Source organism: Trachemys scripta, chromosome 24 (genome assembly GCF_013100865.1).
Source record: "Trachemys scripta elegans isolate TJP31775 chromosome 24, CAS_Tse_1.0, whole genome shotgun sequence".
NCBI lineage: Eukaryota > Metazoa > Chordata > Testudines > Emydidae > Trachemys > Trachemys scripta.
Window position 1 is genome coordinate 944,497 of NC_048321.1, and position 19,832 is coordinate 964,328.

The 19,832-nt window shown below is 50.6% G+C and overlaps 1 protein-coding gene across 1 annotated transcript; it reads right to left on the bottom strand.

Annotated features, from left to right (window-relative positions):
* Positions 1–8,382: 8,382 nt before the first annotated feature.
* Positions 8,383–18,494, bottom strand: SLAMF8 (SLAM family member 8). The gene is made up of 5 exons (XM_034756530.1): positions 18,370–18,494; positions 14,775–15,101; positions 13,432–13,737; positions 10,373–10,486; positions 8,383–9,066 (listed from the first exon to the last, which is right to left on the bottom strand). The coding sequence occupies exons 1-5, from the start codon at positions 18,407–18,409 to the stop codon at positions 9,008–9,010; spliced, it is 846 nt and encodes a 281-aa protein (XP_034612421.1). The 5' UTR covers positions 18,410–18,494; the 3' UTR covers positions 8,383–9,007.
* Positions 18,495–19,832: the final 1,338 nt, after the last annotated feature.

A 19,832-nucleotide genomic window follows, 5' to 3' on the forward strand; every position in this document is an offset into this window, starting at 1 on the left:
CCACCCTGCCATAAATGTCTCCCCCTTACTCTCACAGATATTGTGGAGCACACAGCAAGCAGCAATAACAATTGGAATATTGGCTTCGCTGAGGTGTCTCCAAGTCAGTAAACTGCGCCAGCATGCTTTTAAACATCCAAATGCACATTCCTCCACCATTCGGCACTTGCTCAGCCTATAGTTGAACAGGTCCTGACTACTGTCCAGGCTGCCTGTGTACGGTTTCATGAGCCATGACATTAAGAGGTAGGCTGGGTCCCCAAGGATAACAATAGACATTTCAACATCCCCAATGGTTATTTTCTGGTCCGGGAAGAAAGTCCCTTCCTCCAGCTTTTGAAACAGACCAGAGTTCCTGAAGATGCGAGCATCATGTACCTTTCCCGGCCATCCCACGTTGATGTTAATGAAATGTCCCTTGTGATCCACCAGGGCTTGCAGCAGCATTGAAAAGTACTCCTTGCGGTTTATGTACTCGGTGGCTTGGTGCTCCAGTGACAAGATAAGGATATGGGTTCCATCTATCGCCCCACCACAGTTTGGGAATTCCACTGCAGCAAAGCCATCCACTATGGCCTGCACGTTTCCCAGAGTCACTACCCTTGATATCAGCAGTCTTTGATTGCCCTGGCAACTTGGATCACAGCAGCCCCCACAGTAGATTTGCCCACTCCAAATTGATTCCCGACTGACCGGTAGCTGTCTGGCGTTGCAAGCTTCCACAGGGCTATCGCCACTCGCTTCTCAACTGTGAGGGCTGCTCTCATCCTGGTATTCTGGCGCTTCAGGGCAGGGGAAAGCAAGTCACAAAGTTCCATGAAAGTGCCCTTACGCATGCGAAAGTTTTGCAGCCACTGGGAATCGTCCCACACCTGCAACACGATGCGGTCCCACCAGTCTGTGCTTGTTTCCCAGGCCCAGAATCGGCGTTCCACGCCATGAACCTGCCCCAGTAACACCATGATTTGCACATTGCTAGGGCCTGTACTTTGTGAGAGATCTATGTTCATGTCAATTTCCTCATTACTCTCGTCGCCGTGCTGCAATCGCTGCAATCGCCTCCTCGCCTGGTTTTGCTTTGGCATGTTCTGGCTCTGCATATACTCCAGGACAATGCGCGTGGTGTTCATAGTGCTCATAATTGCCGCTGTGATCTGAGCGGGCTCCATGATCCCAGTGCTATGGCGTCTGGTCTGAAAAAAGGCACGAAACTATTGTCTGAGGGAGGGAGGGAGGGAGGGGCGAGTGACAACATGGCTTACAGGTACAGGGAATTAAAATCAACAAAGGTGGCTGTGCATCAGGGAGAAACACAAACAACTGTCACATAGAATGCCCCCCCCCCAAAGATTGAACTCAAAACCCTGGGTTTAACAGGCCGTTGATTTCACGGAGGGAGGGGGAAGCAAATGAATACAGAACAAATCTGGTCCATCTATTTTTTACATCTTAAGCTGCCAGCAGACGGTGCAGCATGACTGATAGCCATCGACATCTTCTGGGTGCTTGGCAGAAAATGCTGTATTACGACTGCTAGCCATTATCGTCAAGACGGTTCAATAGGACTGCCGGCAGGACTGAGTCTCCAGGAGACAAAACATGTCTGCCCAGGTGCCTCTGACCGAACTCACTGAGGAGTACGACGATGACGGATACCACTCATAATACACCATCCACTGCCGAAAGGCAATTAGCTGCAGCTGTATATCAATGCAGTACTACGTCTGCCAGCACCCAGATGACATATGGTGACGGTGAGCTGAGCTGAGCTGAGCTGAGCGGGCTCCATGCTTGCCGTGGTATGTTGTCTTCACAGGTAACCCAGGTAAAAAGGCGTGAATCAATTGTCTGCCGTTGCTCTGACGGAGGGGGAGGGGCCTGACGACATGTACCCAGAACCCCCCGTGACACTGTTTTTGCATCATCAGGCATTGGGATCTCAACCCAGAATTCCAATGGGCGGCAGAGACTGCGGGAACTGTGGGATAGCTACCCATAGTGCAATGTTCCGGAAGTTGACGCTAGCCTCGATACTGTGGACGCGGTCCGCCGACTTAATGCACTTAGAGGATTTTATGTGGGGACATACACAATCGACTTTATAAAACCGATTTCTATAAAACCAGCTTCTATGAATTCAACCTAATTTCGTAGTGTAGACATACCCTAAGGCAAACCCTGTAGTCCTACAAACACATCTCCCAGGGGAAGCAGATGCCAACCGAGGTTTGTAAGGAGTGTGTCTGCCTTAGGAAGGGATTGGGCTAAATGTGCCCAAAAGGCTGAGTGTCTCTCTCTGTGTTTCTGAATCCCCTTCCCCCGGCCACAGATATTAACAGACCAAGTTAATACTGACTCCACTTGACAGCATTTCTCTCTTGCTTTGTCTGCCTGGATGGATCTGTGATGAAATGAGGATTTTCTGGAATATTTTTATGAGTTTCCCTCTGTACTTTCCCCCGGGGGTGGGAGAAGGGTTAAGTTTGCTTTGGGCCGGCACAGGAGATGTGAGGTGTGGGGGTCACCTTTTAGTCTGGGGCGCAATGGATGGGCTGCTAAGGAGCTGGCTGGAACCAGCTGAGAGCAACTCCTTATCAGCATCCCAGCCACTGGCTCGGTCCCCTGCCACCTCTCAGCAGGGAAGCTGCGCACCGACTCCAACAAGAGCGGGCGTCTGGAGAGGCTGGCTGCTCCCACCTGGGACTGTCAGAGAAGGACAGAGCCTAAGATGGGGCCGGTCCCGCTTGGCTGAGGCCTGCTCTGGCTTGGCCAGCTGGAGGATGCTTTAAGGAGTTTAAGCATCATTTCTCCAGGCTAAGCTCGGGACTCTTTAGCCTATGTGAGTTTTACTGTTTTGCATGAATGCTGTGTGTGCCTGAGTTTCCCTGTGTGCTGCACCAATACCTCGGTGGTGGGAATAGGGGTGTGTGACTTTGACTGAGACCTCTGGGGCAGGTGAGGCTGCTCCAGCTGCCTGCACGTATGCTATGATGCTGCACTGGCAAAATTCATCATAACGTGTGCCATACGAGAAACCTTCACCGCACACTCAGCAAATGTGTGCTTAACAGGTGAAGGGTCCACGTTACTGGAGGAGGTGGAAAATGTTTGGAGTGAAACAAGGCTGGAATTAAGATTTAGCTTGACAGTAACAGCAGCATTTTGCACAGGACAGTTGAAAAGCAGTTGGAAACCTCGTAGGACACCCATTGAATGATGGGATTGAGAAACTTGCATCATTTGACACTGAACCTGCCCTGATGATGCATTGCAAACCCTTCCCCAAACATCTGGTGTGGAAATGCAACAGTGATATAATTACAGCAGTGACTGTACGTCGACGTAACTTAAATCAATTTAACTTTGTAGCACAGACATAGCCGTAGGTGCCATACTCACAGTGATTGCAATAGGAGTTAGGTGCCTAAGGAGTTCTGAGAATCTGGGCCACAGTTTGTAAATGAGAAATGGAGCAGAAAGGAAAACCAGGAGGCTGGTATTATGATGCCGAATGACTTTAATGTGAAAAAGAAGAGAAGTACCCAGGAAGAGACAGAAAGAATGCAAAGTACAGTAGAGAAGATATCTTTCCAGGGTTTCAAGAAGGTCTACAATGAATCACTGGCTCCAAGGTGATGCATTTCACACCAGATGTTCTTCTTTCTTCATTACAGCTGTTGACAATCAAGTCCGGTTTGCAACTATTTTAGGGTACTTGTTAGGTACTGGGGGGCTAGTCCTAAATGGAAGGCAGAAATCTGGGGAGGGCATGTGATCCCGCATCTCCCCCCCCCCATCACTTCTGGTTGCAGGCACGTTCGTGGACTCTCTTGATTACACTGGTGGACCCCTAAGGTTCAATGGGAGTTGTGGAGGTGGCACTTGGGGCACAGGCAGCATGGGGCCAGGGCAGGTAGGAAGCCTGCCTTAGCCCTACTGTGCCGCCGGATTTCGAGCAGCCTAAAATTTTGGGAGACTTCCAGCGAAATCAGGAGGGTTGGCAACCCTATGAAAGGTATTTAGGGTCCTAACTTCCACTGATTTCAATGGGCCTAAATGAGCCAATGTGGCCTTTTGACACAAAAAGTAAAGGTTTAAAGCATGCTATAAAAACTAAAATGGTGCCTTACCTGTATTTCTTATGATAAATCTCTGAGCAGCTGAGAGACTGCAAATAAAATGTCAATTGGAAATGATTGTGAGAAGTGCGTTTTTATGGAACGCCCCATTATGCGGTATGGTGTCATATGACCAGGCCAGCGCAGATCTACTTGACTCCACCTCTTGCAAATCATATCAAAGCACAGTCCTACGCCTACAGCACTGAGGGCATTGTGGGTCCCTATCAGCACACCCCTTACACAAACACAAACAAATGCACAGTGCTTGTTAAAGGGGCGTACTCACTGGGATGGTAAGCAAAGTCTCCAAGGCCTCTGAAGAGTCATCGCTCAACTGCTGACAGATTTAATGAAGAAACACAGATAAGGCACCATTTTCACTTTTATAACGTGCTTAAAACCTTTGCCTTGTGTTGTGTGTCAAGAGGCCTCCTTAGCTGATACTCTTGAGCCACCAAAGTTTTGACTGGGTGCTACATTCTCTAGCCATTTGCGTGACTGTGACCAGTTTCTATCATCAGCACCTCTTGTTTACCCGAAGTTAAGTTCTTACCCACGAAAGCTTATGCTCCCAATACTTCTGTTAGTCTTAAAGGTGCCACCGGACCCTCTGTTGCTTTTTACAGATTCAGACTAACACGGCTACCCCTCTGATACTTGTTTACCCTTAGATATTTCTACTTGCAACTTAGCTGTGATTTGGCCCTATGCACCCTGCCATTGGAATTATTCGGGGTCTCCTGATTAGGTTTTGGCATCTCAAACAACAGCTGAGTCCAAGAGCTGTCCTCATGATCGCATTCATCATCCATTACCATGGTTGTGTGGCTCTCATTGCATGGTTCTAGGGTCTCAGACATCGGTTGCACCAACCATATAGTTGTGTATTGGGTTTTTACAACCTTGCCCATGTAACATCTCTTCGTAAGCCATTTGATTACAGGTGGTGGCAAGGAAAGATTGAAGGGTCTTTTCAGCAGCTCCACCTTTACTCAGCAAACCTTTTCAAATGGCGCATCCTCATTCATACCCTGGTCATGCACTACTGTCTTAGCCAATCTTTTAGGGGCAGCACATCAAAACCCTCTTGGTTTAATGCCTTTCCTTTTGCTATCAGGATTTATTTTTCATAAACCATGTTGACTGGCATTTATAATATTACCATCTAGTGACCAGTCCTCTTCGTTATTTACCCCGCCACCAATCTCTGAGTCATCTGCAAACTTCATCAGTGATGATTTTCTGTTTTCTGTGAGGTCACTGATAAAAATGTTAAATAGCAAAGGGCCAAGAACTGATCCCTGCAAGACCCCACTAGAAACACACCTGCTCCATGATGATTCCCATTTATAATCACATTCTTAGACAATTTTTAATCCATCTAATGTGTGCCATGGTAATTTTGTATCAGGCTAGTTTTTTAATCAAAATGTCATGCAGTACCAAGTCAAACGCCCTACAGAACTCTAAGTATCTAAAGTCAACATTATTATCTTTACCTACAACCTTGTAATCTCATCCAAAAATGATACAGGTTAGTTTGACAGGATCTATTTCCCACAAATCCATGTTGATTGGCATTAACTACACTATCCTCCTTTAAGTCAGCATGGATTCACGAAGGGGAAGTCATGCCTGACTAACCTAATTGCTTTCTATGATGAGATAACTGGCTCTGTGGATGAGGGGAAAGCAGTGGATGTGTTATTCCTTGACTTTAGCAAAGCTTTTGATACGGTCTCCCACAGTATTCTTGCCGCCAAGTTAAAGAAATATGGGCTGGATGAATGGACTGTAAGGTGGATAGAAAGCTGGCTAGATCGTCGGGCTCAACGGGTAGTGATCGATGGCTCCATGTCTAGTTGGAAGCCAGTTTCAAGCGGAGTGCCCCAAGGGTCGGTCCTGGGGCCGGTTTTGTTTAATATCTTTATTAATGATCTGGAGGATGGTGTGGACTGCACTCTCAGCAAGTTTGCAGATGACACTAAACTAGGAGGCGTGGTAGATACACTAGAGGGTAGAGATCAGATACAGAGGGACCTAGACAAATTAGAGGATTGGGCCAAAAAAAACCTGATGAGGTTCAACAAGGACAAGTGCAGAGTCCTGCACTTAGGACGGAAGAATCCCATGCACTGCTACAGACTAGGGACCAAATGGCTAGGTAGCAGTTCTGCAGAAAAGGACCTAGGGGTCACAATGGACGAGAAGCTGGATATGAGTCAACAGTGTGCTCTTGTTGCCAAGAAGGCTAACCGCATTTTGGGCTGTATAAGTAGGGGCATTGCCAGCAGATCGAGGAACGTGATCGTTCCCCTTTATTCGACATTGGAGAGGCTCATCTGGAATACTGTGTCCAGTTTTGGGCCCCACACTACAAGAAGGATGTGGAAAAATTGGAAAGAGTCCAATGGAGGGCAACAAAAATGATTAGGGGTCTGGAGCACATGACTTATGAGGAGAGGCTGAGGGAACTGGGATTGTTTAGTCTCCAGAAGAGAAGAATGAGGGGGGATTTGATAGCAGCCTTCAACTACCTGAAGCGGGGTTCCAAAGAGGATGGAGCTCGGCTGTTCTCAGTGGCGGCAGATGACAGAACAAGGAGCAATGATCTCAAGTTGCAGTGGGGGAGGTCCAGGTTGGATATTAGGAAAAACTATTTCACTAGGAGGGTGGTGAAACACTGGAATGCGTTACCTAGGGAGGTGATGGAGTCTCCTTCCTTGGAGGTTTTTAAGGCCCGGCTTGACAAAGCCCTGTCTGGGATGATTTAGTTGGGAATTGGTCCTGCTTTGAGCAGGGGGTTCGACTAGATGACCTCTTGAGATCCCTTCCAACCCTCATATTCTATGATTCTATTCTATGATTCTATGAATTCTTTCTCAATCAAGTCCTGTATCAGACGTTCCATTATTTTGCCTGTAGCTGATGTCCGTCTCATTGGTCTACAATTGCAATGGTTGTCCTGCATAGCCTTTTCAAATACTGGCACATTTGCTTTCTTCCAGTCCTCTGGAATGTCCCTAGTGTTCCAAAAGCTACTGAAAAGCAGCATTAACTGTCTAGAAAGTTCCTCAGCTAGGTGTTTTGTCAGGTGTTTTTGAATATATCACATATAACTACCCAAATCATAGAATCATAGAATATTAGGGTTGGAAGAGACCTCAAGAGGTCTTCTAGCCCAATCCCCCAAAAATATGCTTAAGGCAGTAGAATCAAGTGTCTAATTTAGGGCTTGAATTTGCAACCCTTAGATTAAGAATCTCACACTCTACTGACTGAGTTAGCTAGCATATACCATTTTACAATACATGTAATACTGAACCGTTCAACATTTTACTGTCAACTCATTACTGGGAGCATTGCAAACCTTTGGTCACACTTTCAAACATGCAGCTTCAAATCTGGGTGGAGATTTTTGTAATTTGTCTTTTATATGTAGTTCTAATTATTTTCCATAAATCTTATATGTGTTTCCATAAATCTTACACAGTTTAAAAAATCACACAACGTACATAATGAACAGATACTTTCTGGTCACATTCAGTTACAGTTACTGAAGATACACTCATATTCAACAAATGCTATGAAAGAGTGTGTGTGTGTGTGTGTGCGCGTGAGTGTGTGCGCATGCATGCTTGTGTGTGTGAATATACGTGTATGCATGGAATGTTGCAATCCTTTTCCAGGTCTACCACACAACTTCGAACAGTGGATTCCAGGCCCCTGAACTTCCAAGCAGTTTCTGAACATGCTGAAGACAATTTGTACTTTATACTCAGATAAACTTCTCTTTTGAAAGTCTTGAGAGTGGTAACAGGTACCTATGTAGGTAGAGTGAGGGCCAGATTGCCATGGATTCTGCAGCTACAGCTGGACCTGCATTTTCATAAAGGCTCCATTCTCAGTTAGACACCTAAATAAGGGTCAGATACTCAAGAATTCTTAGCACCCAACATAGCTTGTTTTCACTGGGAAAAAAGTGCTCTTAACTTGATAGGTATTTTCTAGTTCAAGACGGAACCATTTTGGGGACAGTTCTTTGGCCTGTGTTATCCTGGAGACCAGGTGAGATGCTCTCAGTGGTCCACAGTCTTTAACCTGCTAACTCGGGTGAAGATGCCAAACTGCCGTGTCTTCTTGAGGGTTTTACCTCTAGTTCCTACATTAAGGTCAGAAGGGACCACTGAGATGCTCTCAGTGGTCCCTTCTGACCTTAGAATCTATGAATGTAGGAACTAGAAGTAAAACCCTCACAAAGAAACGGCGGTTTGTCATCTTCACCTGAGTTAGCTGGTTAGTTAAAGACTATGAGAGGGCCAAGGGTTAGCTCAACTGGCCATCTCGTGTGAAATGACAAACTGCCTTGCCTTCCCTACAGTTACACCTTGAGCCAGTCACCTCGAGTCAGCAAACTCTAGGTAAGGACATCCCTGTTTCTTTTTTTGGCAGTGAAGACAAGGCCTTCAAATGGGTTTCCTAGTGAGGTCTGAGTTCCCCGGAGGATGCTGTTGAGCAGAGGACTATTCAAGTCTATTCAGCAATGCTGATGAAAATTGTAGACAGATACAAGCAAATTCAGTAAAAATGTCTGCTTCGTTTTTAAGGTGGGGGTCTGTGGAGAACTGAGAGAGAAACACGATGCAAAGGGCAAGCGACTGCTCTGAGAGCTGGTTAATGGTTCTGTGGCTGAAAGCAAGTCTGTGCTGGGATCCTGACCCACAGTGACTCTCACAGTCACCCAGCTGTCAATGGAAGCTGGCAGCCCCCTGAAAAGTTCTCCAGAAGAAAAGAGAATGTGGGCTTTCTGCCTCGCCAGCAACAAAGAGAAAGGAGGGCTGCTCTCCCAAAAGGACACGCCTCTGCTCTGCACGCAGTGTCAATTCCTAGATAGGGGCCGCGTCAGACTCTGAGGCTTCGAACAGCGGTTTCGCTCTTTGCCTCCCTAAGGAAGGGGAAAACAAATGTCATTCCCAAAAGTAGCAGAGCTTTCGGGGAGGGGTGTGTGTTAAATATATTTGTTCTCTGCCCAGTGACCATTCACACACAAACACACGAAGGGCGAGCACACCTTTGCATTTCTGTAGCACCTCGCAAGGCCTCACAGGCTAAAGACGTGCACTGCTGGTGTAATGAGGCAATGTCTGGGGAGCCGGGAGGCAGCAGACACCTAGCGCAGCAGAGCGGCAAGGGGAATTTTGGCCAAGATCGCGGGGGCAACTCTAACACTAACAGAGTCATGGGACGCACAAGGTCTACACAGATAGGACAGGTGTTAAGGTCTCAGCCAAAAGACCCAACTGCCACGGGACTCGGCTCGTCTAACCAACTGGCTCACAACTGCCCCTACAGAGTCTCCCTAATGGAGATTCAATCAGACAGTAGTGGCATTCTCTCTCTGCTCCCTGTGAGCTTCAGCAAGGGAGCCAGCAGCCCCAGCAGACAAACAGCCCTTTAGCTTGGTTCCAAATGCGAGCTGAGTGCGGAACCAGCAGGAATATTTCCAAATGGCCATTACACCACAGCTACAGGTCATTGTCTGAAAGCAGCTGGAAGCCACCCCCTGAAACTCTCTCATAGGGACTATGGTGCAGCCGGTCCCTGCCTTCCAGTGGAGCCACTGGGTGGGGTTGGCCTGGCAGTCTAATGCTAGCACCTTATGGGGAGGAGGTTTGGGGCCATGGCTTGGTCACCGGGCCAGCCAGGCTGGCAAGGCTGTGGAGGCCGCAATCCAGCCTGGTAGTAGAAGGCCCCTCACACTGGCCTTGTGGCATCAGATTCCACCTGAGCGAAGAGGAGAAGGGAAGCCCTGTGCGTAGTGCTATGAAAATCAGATTCCCTGGTTGTGTCACAGCCCCTGAGCTGCCGGGGGACGGGAGCGGGGGTGGGGGTGGGAAGTTCCCACTTTCATTTCCTAAGGGGGAGATTTCCAAAGGCACCGTAGGCTAATGCGGACTGAGCATCGAGCTCTCGTGTTGTCTCTGGAAACCTGCCCCCACAGGCAGAGCTGGTTTCTATGTGGGAGACAAGGACAGAGCAGCGCTGTGACACCCTGCACCTCCCTCCCTTCCTATCCGTCTGCCTGGGGATTTGCACTATGCCCATCCCCGTGGTATCAGACTGCCCATCCCCCCACATTCTCCTGGCAGTGCATGCCCCTCCTGCAGGTTTGTACAGCTCACACAGGGGTTCTTCAGTGCTTGGCAGAGCAAGGTCAGTGAACAGCGATTCCTAAGATAGATGGCTCCTACCTGAGCGCTTACAAGAGAGAAGGAGCCCGAAGACAGCCCCTGCCAGAACCAGGACAGAGAGGGGCAGAGCAATGAGCAGGATGTTCCTATAGTCGTACACGGCATCTTCCGAACCTGAGCAGGGAAGAGGAAGATGTCATAAGTGCTGTGGGCTCCGCTGGGCAGGGAACCCCTCCCTGGTACGCACTGGCTCTGTAACTGTGCTGGCGCCGGGCACTGGGAACAGGAATCCCAGCCACCTGCTGCACCATAAAAGCCTCTCACACTCCATGAGCCATGACTAAGTGGGGGAGGAGAGTCACAGGGAAATTCAGACTGCCCAGCACTTCAGCCTGTCTGCACTTTAGCCTGCATTCCCAGCAGGGCCGGCTCTAGGTTTTTTGCCACCCCAAGCAAAAAGAATTTTGGCTGCCCCCCACCCCAGCCCTGGGCTCCTCGCCGCACCCCCCTGTCGCCCCACCCGGGGCTCTCCCCCACCACCCGCACCCCCAGCCCTGGGCTCTCACCCGATCACCCGCACCCCCCTGCCGCCCCAGCCCTGGGTTCCCCCTATCGCCCCACCATTGCCCCACACACACACCTCCTGCCGCCCCAGCCCTGGGCTCCCCCCCAGCCCTGCACCATCCTTCCGCCGCAGCCCTGGGTCACTGGTAACTCGCTCCCAGGGGGGGTCATTCAGCAGGAATTTTGGATGTGCACAGAACACAGACAGAATTGGTTCCCATATGGTTACAGAACTGCAGTAAAGTGGAACAATTTTCAGCTTGTGTGATTGGAAGATGTCTGGATGCATATTATAAGACTGTCCTACAGAAATGAGGAAAAGTTGAGGTGCCTTTATTATTCTTTTAAATAAATAAATGGAGATATCCTATCTCCTAGAACTGGAAGGGACCTTGAAAGGTCATTGAGTCTAGCCCCCTGCCTTCACTAGCAGGACCAAGTACAGATTTTGCCCCAGATCCCTAAGTGGCCTCCTCAAGGATTGAACTCATAACCCTGGGTTTAGCAGGCCAATGCTCAAACCACTGAGCTATTCCCCCCCTCCCCTCTTTTTTTTGTTCCACTCTTTCTTTCTATGGGGAATTTGCCAATGCAGTATCACTGTCTTCCTTTTAAACAAAACAAAAAAAGGGCAATGGCTGTTGAAAATAGCAATTCCAGTCCTAATAACCACTGGGAAACATTTCTTGCTCAATTTTATCCTACTTCTTCTACAGCAAGTTACAGTGGATCAGTATATTTGATTTGGGAGAAATGAAGTAACAGCTGCCCAAACTGAGCTTGAGCACTCCTAAATTTTGAGGTGTTCAAATCTGGAAGGCAGGTGCTGGGGGGGGCTGTGGCTCCGCACGGGAGCACGGCAGCATGTATGCAGCAGCGTGTCTGGTACTGTGCGAAGCCAGACACGCTGGTCTGAGTGTCATGGTAAGGGGGCTGGGGGGTTGGAGAAGGGGTAGAAGATTCCGGGGGGGCAGTCAGGGGCAGGGAGCAGGGGGGGTTGGATGGGGCGGAGGTTCAGGGGGGCAGTCAGGGGCAGGGAGAAGGGGGGGTTAGATGGGTCAGGGGTTTGGGGGGGCAATCAGGGGACAGGCAGCGGTTGGATAGGCATGGGAGTCCCAGGGTTTGTCAGGGGACAGGTAGGGGGTGGGGTCCTAGGGGGGAAGTTGGGGGGGGGTCTCAGGAGGGGGCAGTTGGGGACAAGGAGAAGGGTGGCTTAGATAGGGGGTGGGGTCCCGGGAGGGGGCAATCAGAGGACAAGGACCAGTGGGGCTTAGATAGGGGGTGGGATCCTGGGGGGCAGTTGGGGCAGGGGTCCCGGGAGGGGGTGATCAGGGGACAGGGAGCAGGGGTGTTGGATGGGTTGGGGTTTCTGTGGGGGACAGTCGGAGGGAGTGGATGGGGGCAGGGTGGGGCTACCCTCCCTCCCCGGGAAGTGTCCTATTTTTTGAATGTTAAAACATGGAATCCCTACTCACAGTGCAGATCTCCATTCACAGCAGGCTGCAGCATGAGGTCTCAGCTTCTTCACTCCCTCCCCCTCTTTCCTGTTGGTAGTGGCCAAGGGAATGCTGGGAAATGTAGTTCTTTCCCTGCTCCAGGGCTGGCTCTATAGGCAGGGAGCTAACCAAGGAATTACAGCTCCCAGGGCCCCCTGTTGGTTCTCAGCTCCCATGCTGGAGACTGCCGCCCCTGCAAATGGGCTGCCCCAAGCATGTGCTTGCTTTGCTGGTGCCTAGAGCCGCCCCTGATTCCCGGCCATCCCTGGTGCTGATCCGCAGCCTCCTGCTGCTCTGCCAGGACGGTCACTGAACCCGGCTAAAAGCAGCAGCAGCAGGAAAAGTCAGAGGAGAAGCAGTCTCCGAACACCACCCCGCCTCCCCCACCTGCTGACGGTGCCAAGAGTGAGCTGAGGCAGCAGGAAACGCGGGGGAAGCTGAAGTTCCTCTGCGATCCAGAGTGGGGGAGGATTTCTTGCAGCTTAAGATTTGTGGAATTTCCTGGTCCTTCCATGGACTTTTCCTGTGTAATCTTGTCCTGTATTTGCAACAGTCCAGGCCAAAGTCTACTCTCAGCTACACTGGTGAAAATGCAGAGTGAGGCCAATGAGTGACTCTGGATTGACAACCATGTAAACATGAGCAGAATGTGGCCCTTACTCATGCACTCCCTTTGGTTGTAATATCAGCTGCGGTACCGAGGGGCTGACATGGGCAGCCAACTCCCAACCTTTAAACTGAGCAATTGTGCAGGTAAACAAGAGCCCCCATGTGGGGGTCTGACTAGGGCTTGGATCACTCAGAACACTCTAGATATGACTGTAGTTTTAGACTCTCTGGTTGATAATCCTCAGTGAAGATTCACCAGCCAGGGAGCGTGACTCCCTCTCCACCTCATCCACCTTCACATGGTGGCAAATCTGTTATCAAAAGTAAATGCCCGCCCACAAAATCCATCTCCCGGGCACTGTCTTCTGGCTGCAAACAGCTGGGCCACTGGCTCATTCCAAGTGGCTGGGCACTGAGCTGGGCATGGGAACTGGGTGAAACATGACATACCTGCTTCCCTCTGGCAGTGTTCCCAGGGTGCGATGGTAGCTGATTCCCGACTGACAGCGTTGGCTGCAGTACAGGTGTAGGACACCTGCCTATCCGATGGGTCCAGCTTAGCCCATAGGACCAGGCCAGCCTCAAAGAGAGAGTGCTTGTCCATGCTCAGCACCTCGCCATCCGTCCTGTCCCAGCTGTAGGTTACGTTGGTGCCACCAGCCGCCACACAGGTCAGGAACACCTCACAGACCCTCACAGAGCCACTGCGACTGCTCTCCGATGTGAACACCTGCAGTGTCAGCCGGGAAACCACTTCTGGACACAGAGCAGACAGAACAGCAGAGGGTCAAAGCCAGTAATCTCCCCCTGGCTGGATACTCAAACCCCACCTCCCCAGGGGACCACCTGGTATTAGCGCATGAATATACCCATTTGCACTTCTTCACCAGATCTACCCCTAGAAACACCGGGCTCTGTCTGGAGGTTTGATGCTGCTCTCCCACTGGGCAGGGCTTTCCAACTTCAGCCCTAATAGCCCCACGTGTATGTGTGGAGAGGGGCATGGGGGTATGAGGCTGTGACAGCCAGTGTGGGCAGCTTCATCCACTGCCCATCTCATAGGGTCCCTCGTCATCTAGAGCCAAAGGGCTGTGGTGTCAGCCTGGCAGGTGCTTTGTAAGAGCAGAAATAAAGGCAATTGGGAAGTCACAACCCCAAGTTCCCTACATGCTGCCTTGTGACTGTGACAGCATTTCCTGGTTAGCAGAAGGGCAGTGCTCCCCCGTCCCTGTCCTCTGGGACATGCCTAGTGGGAGCCCAGAATGAGGGCGATGGGACACACAGTCACCTCCCGGGGCAGGCTGGCTCTGGCTCCCCAGTCGGTGAGCCCCATGATGGCAATGGCTCTCGCCTTCCATAGTTATGCAGGGAGTGGACGGTGGACTACATGATCCCTTCTGGCCTTGTAACCTGTGGATCTCTGAGTTATACACTCTGCAGCAGAGGCTGGGCCAGGCCTCACACCACAGGCTAATGCCCCTTTGCCAGGCCAGCAGGACATTTGCCCCCAGAGCTTTGTATTAGAACATAAAAACCCAAGGAGTCTGGATAGGGTGGGTGCCTGCCTGGGAGCTCAGCTCAGCAGCCCCAGCTCTCTCACGGGGCCTCTGTCAGAGTCAGCTGCTGGGCCTGGCAGCCTGCAGGGACAGAGGTGGCGCCGGGCGGCGGGTTGTTGCCTGCTGGTTCGGGTGAGACTGCACAGAGTGTTTGTCCATGGAGAATTTGGCCTTGCTCCAAGCATATCACCCTCTTGCCCTTAAGTGGCGAGGAAACAGGAGCCCAACCCGGCGTACCATAGACTGCCAGGTGCAGCACGCGCGTCTCCGTCTGTCCTCGTGTGTTCACCAGCAGGGCTGAGAAGGTGCCGCTATCTCCCAGTTCCACCGGACTGATCTCCAGGGTGAGGTTACCGTGGAGCCGGCTCCGCCCATAGAAACGGGATTGGTACAGGGTCTCCGCTGAGCCCCTGAAGTAGGTGGCCACTAGCTCTTCTGCTGGCGCCAGGTACCTCCAGATGGCATCCCTGACTTGGAACCCTGGGGGGACGTCGGCTCCCAAAGTCACGGCTCTCCCCACCACTCCTGTCACCTTCACGGTGGCACGGGCTGTGGCCGGTGGGGCTGGAACGAGGCAACAGGCAGACGCCTTCATGTTAGGGTTATGGGAGGAGCTGGGATAGAAGCAGCATATCTGAGGCCCCAGTGGCTCTCCTCTCCCCAAAGCAGCCTTCTCCTTGCTTCCCTGGGCATCTTTGGCATCTCCCTGGCTGAGCCTGGCTTGGCTGTGGTGGCCAGCAGAGTCCCCACAGCCTCTCCCATCCTTGTCTCTGGTGTCACCTTCCCAAACTCCCTCTTCCCCTACCTACAGGCTGCCCATCTGCGGTGCCCTGGGAAGGTGAGGCTGCCAGGACCAAAGGCATCCATGTCACAGGAGTGCTAGGGCCTTTTTTCCAGCAGGCACCCACTGAGAAGCTCACAGATGCCCAGGGGCCCTCCAGGCAAAAACAAGACCAGACTTTCCTAAGGCAAAAAAGAACCATCAAACAACAAACTTTGAATCACCCTCCCCATTCCCTGCCTCCAAACCACACCCGTCCCACACCTCTCTGCTCTTTCTCCATCACAAAGAATCTAAAAAGAGCACAAGCCCCATTTAAAAATCTCTGTGCAGCTTGCCAGTTAAGAGCGAATGTCCCAGCAGTTGGAAGCAGGGTGGCCGCTACTATGGTGAGACAGGAACCAACAAAGCAGCCCCCAGCTTGCTCCAGATACAGCCTGCGATGTAGCAACAAGGGAATTTGCTGAAGTCAGATATTTAACTGACATATCCTTTTAAAGTTAAATGCTGCAAATTGAGACTCCCAATAAAAAGAAAGTCCAGGCCTGCACACAAACAAAATTTGACATTTCACAAAGATAAACTCTCTCCAGAACACTCCCACACCAGCATCAGCTTCCTCGCCACCACAATCAGCTTCAACAATGGAACCCTACAGACAACTGTATACAAGACACCCCGGATCACTGCACCTACCTTCACAGATCCAGTAACCACCCCAAACACACCAAGAAATCTGTTCTCTACAGCCAAGCCCTCAGATACCACAGAATATGCTCCAAGGAGAAAGTCCAGGATACACACTTTAACACGCTTAAAACTTCCTTCACCAAACAAGGACACTCCACCAGAGAAGTAGATCTTATTATGGAATGGGCCACCCAAATACCCCAAGAGAGCCTGCTTCAATACAGAAATGAATCCCCTCCAACCACACACCTCTAGTTGTCACCTATCACACCACACTGGAACCCATATGGGGTATCATCAAACAATTACAGCCCATACTCGATGGGTATCACATCCTGAAATATTTTTTTCCTGAGCCCCCTCTTAGGGCCTTGAAGCACTCCCCCCCCCGCCGAACCTTACCAAGCTCATCATCAGAAGTAAGCTCCCCACAGACCGGAACCCACCAACTCAAAGCAGCACCAGACCCTGCCAGAACAACAGATGCAAAACCTGCAGACACAGCTCCACTGATCAACATCCCCCAAAACATACCTTTAAAGACCCCTTCCATGGGTCCTACACATGACTATCAAACAAAGGCCTGGTCCACACTAACCCCCCATGTCAAACTAAGGTACGCAAATTCAGCTACGTTATTAACGTAGCTGAATTCGAAGTACCTTAGTTCGAACTTACCGCGGGTCCATTCGCAGCAGGCAGGCTCCCCTGTCGATGCTGCGTACTCCTCTCGCCAAGCTGGAGTACCGGCGTCGACGGCGAGCACTTCCGGGATCGATCTGGGATTGATTTATCGCGTCTAGACAAGATCCCAGTAGATCGATTGCTTACCGCCGGACCCGGAGGTAAGTGTAGACCTACCCTAAATGATAGTAGGAGATCACTTCAATCTCCCTGGACACTCAATAACAGATTTAAAAGTAGCCATCCTTCAACATAAAGACTTCAAAAACAGATTTAGAAGAGAAGCTGCTGAGCTACAGTTCATTTGCAAACTTAACACCATCAATTTGGGCTTGGACAGGGACTGGGAGTGGCTGGCTCACTACAAAAGCAATTTTCCCTCTCTTGGTATTGACACCTCCTCAGTTATTGGGAGTGGAGCACATCCACCCTGACTGAATTGGCCTTTATCACTGGTTCTCCACTTGTAAGGTAACTCCCTTCTCTTCATGTGCCAATATATATTTATGCCTCTGTCTGTAATTTTCACTCCATGCCTCTGAAGAAGTGGGGTTTTTACCAACGAAAGCTTATGCCCAATAAATCTGTTAGTCTTTAAGGGGCCACCGGACTCCTTGTTCTTTTTGTGGATACAGACTAACCCGGCTAACCCCTGATACTTAAAACAAATGGTGTACCTCATCCAGTGCACTAAATGCCTCAGTAACCACTACGTGGGTGAAACCAGACAATCACTACACTCTCCAATGAACTCACACAGAAAAATGATAGAAGGCAAAAATACTTCACAAAGTGATCACTGCATGTCTGATTTCTAAGTCCTCAGCCTCAAAGGAAACCTGCACAACACCTTCAAAAGATGAGCCTGGGAACTTAAATTCATAACTTTGCTAGACACGGAAAATCATGGACTCTATAGAGATACTGGACTTGTGCTCTAATAAATTTGTTAGTCTCTAAGGTGCCACAAGTACTCCTGTTCTTTTTACTGGACTTGTGACTTATTACAACAATCTGTAACCCACTAGCCCCTCCTCTGCAGCTTCCCCCACCCATGAGTGGAGAGGTGTTAATGGGCCATTTCACTTTGAATGGTCTCTTGAAATGTGTTAAACAATCTGTTCCAGTTGTGTTTAGCTGTGACATTTTGAATACATTTCCTAGACCTGCAGAAGAGCTCTGTGTAAGCTAGAAAGTCTGTCTCTCTCACCAACAGAAGTTGGTTTAATAAAAGAGATTACCTCACCCCTTGTCTCTCTAATATATTTTGTCAGGTTCTTGGAGCAGGGACTGTCCTTTTGTTCTGTGTACAGTGCCTAGCACCACAGTCCTGGTCCCTGGGTGGGGCTGCTAAGCACTATTACAACTAGTCATGAATCTGCAGCAACCCACAGAGAGCCATGTGAATCTGCACTGGCATACGTGTTCATATGGCTCACCCAGCTGCCCTGCGACACTGCTGGCTGCTCCCATGGGTGGAAGGAGCTGCTCCCCTTGCGCTGATACACACACAGGTCTGACGTGTTCCAGTGATGCTCACTTCTGTGGTGAGCCCTGTGGCTGAGTTAGCATCAGGGACTGGCTGAGAGCCAGCTCTCCATCCACTCACTGGTTAAAGGTCAGTCTGCAGAGACTGCAGTAAGTAACAGCAGGGTGAGGAGGGGTGAGAACTCTTACCTTTGTGCAGGAGCAGAGCCAGCACCAGCCATGCCACCATCTCGCTGCTCCAGAGCCTGCTAGGGTGCTTTTTCTGGAGAAAATGAAAGCTCTTGTTGATGTCTGCAATGGGATTGCCTGATTTTCCCACAGGAAATCCCCTCTTCTCTGTCATCACTCAAACCCGCAGCTCAAAGCAGAAGTGAGAGGCTGTGCTCAGTCTGTAGTTCTCAGGAGCAGCTAATGGGCCCAAGACAGATGCTGGAGACTCTGGTCTTATGCAACACCAGAGCACTGGCTGGCCCCTCAGGGGAGGCAGGATAGGGCCAGACTATGCCTTGCAGGTACCAGGCCACATGAAGGCTGCACTGGCTGGGGAGGAGCACAATATAGCCCAAAATGTTTCCAGAGAAGATGCCAGTGGCCCATGGGTCCACGATTCACACTGCTAGTGATGAGACCAAAGCACCATGGCAGAGCTAGGACCTCGGTGAACTCTGTCCTATTGAATGGTTTTTCCATGACCCAAGTATCTGGGTGCCTTCCAGCCGAGCATTAAGTAACATGATCCTGGCTTCCTAGAGGGAGAACTCTTTGTGCCAGGGCAGGGGTGCTTTGGGAGAGATTTGGGGGGAGGGGCTGTTTTTAAAGGTCCTGTTTCTTTCAGAGCAGGCCAGGCAGAGCCATACCGCTGGCACAGGGAGTGGTGAGTCCATAATTCTGGGGGAGTGTGCTCCACAGTCTGGGACTGGCCCCCGAGGAAGCCCTGTCTCCAGCACAGATGAGCTTTCCCTGCCGGCGGAGAATCCCGTTGGACGGTAAGAACAGTAGCACAATGGAACAGACTGCCTCGGGAGGTTGCGGAAGCTCCTCCACTGGAGGTTTTCAAAAGGAGGCTGGAGCCATCTATCTGGGATGATTTAGACACAACAAATCCTGCATCTTGGCAAGGGGTAGACTTGATGACCCTTGTGGTCCCTTCTAACCCTATGGACCTGAGAAGCAGAGCTTCTTTTAGGTGCCTGAGCCCAGGCCATTGAGTGTCCCAAAAAACAGGGCTGAGACCTTGCACCTGGTCTGGTGAGGCACTACAGGTCCTGAACAGGGGTGCATAGGTTCCCAAGCAACCTTTGCCCCCTGGCTGCCACCCAGTGGCTTGTTAGCAACTAGTGGGCTGAGTGGCTAATGGAACCCTGGCCCAATAAAGGCACCACCCACATGAGTCCTGATTGGAGGAGCAACTGGCCATGCCGATTGGTCCAGCTGCACTATTTAAACCAGAAGGAGACACAGAAAGTTGTTTGTGCAAATGGATTAGTTCCTGGCTGGCTGCTTTGTTGGACCCTGCCTTTTTGACGGGCACCTGAGCCCTGCTCTGCTGACTTCTACCCAGATCCTGCCTTCCTGACCTGTTCCTGCCCCTTGGCTGTGACCACCAGGTCTGACTGCCCAAGCCCCAGTTGTGACATTTCTAAGGGGAGTCT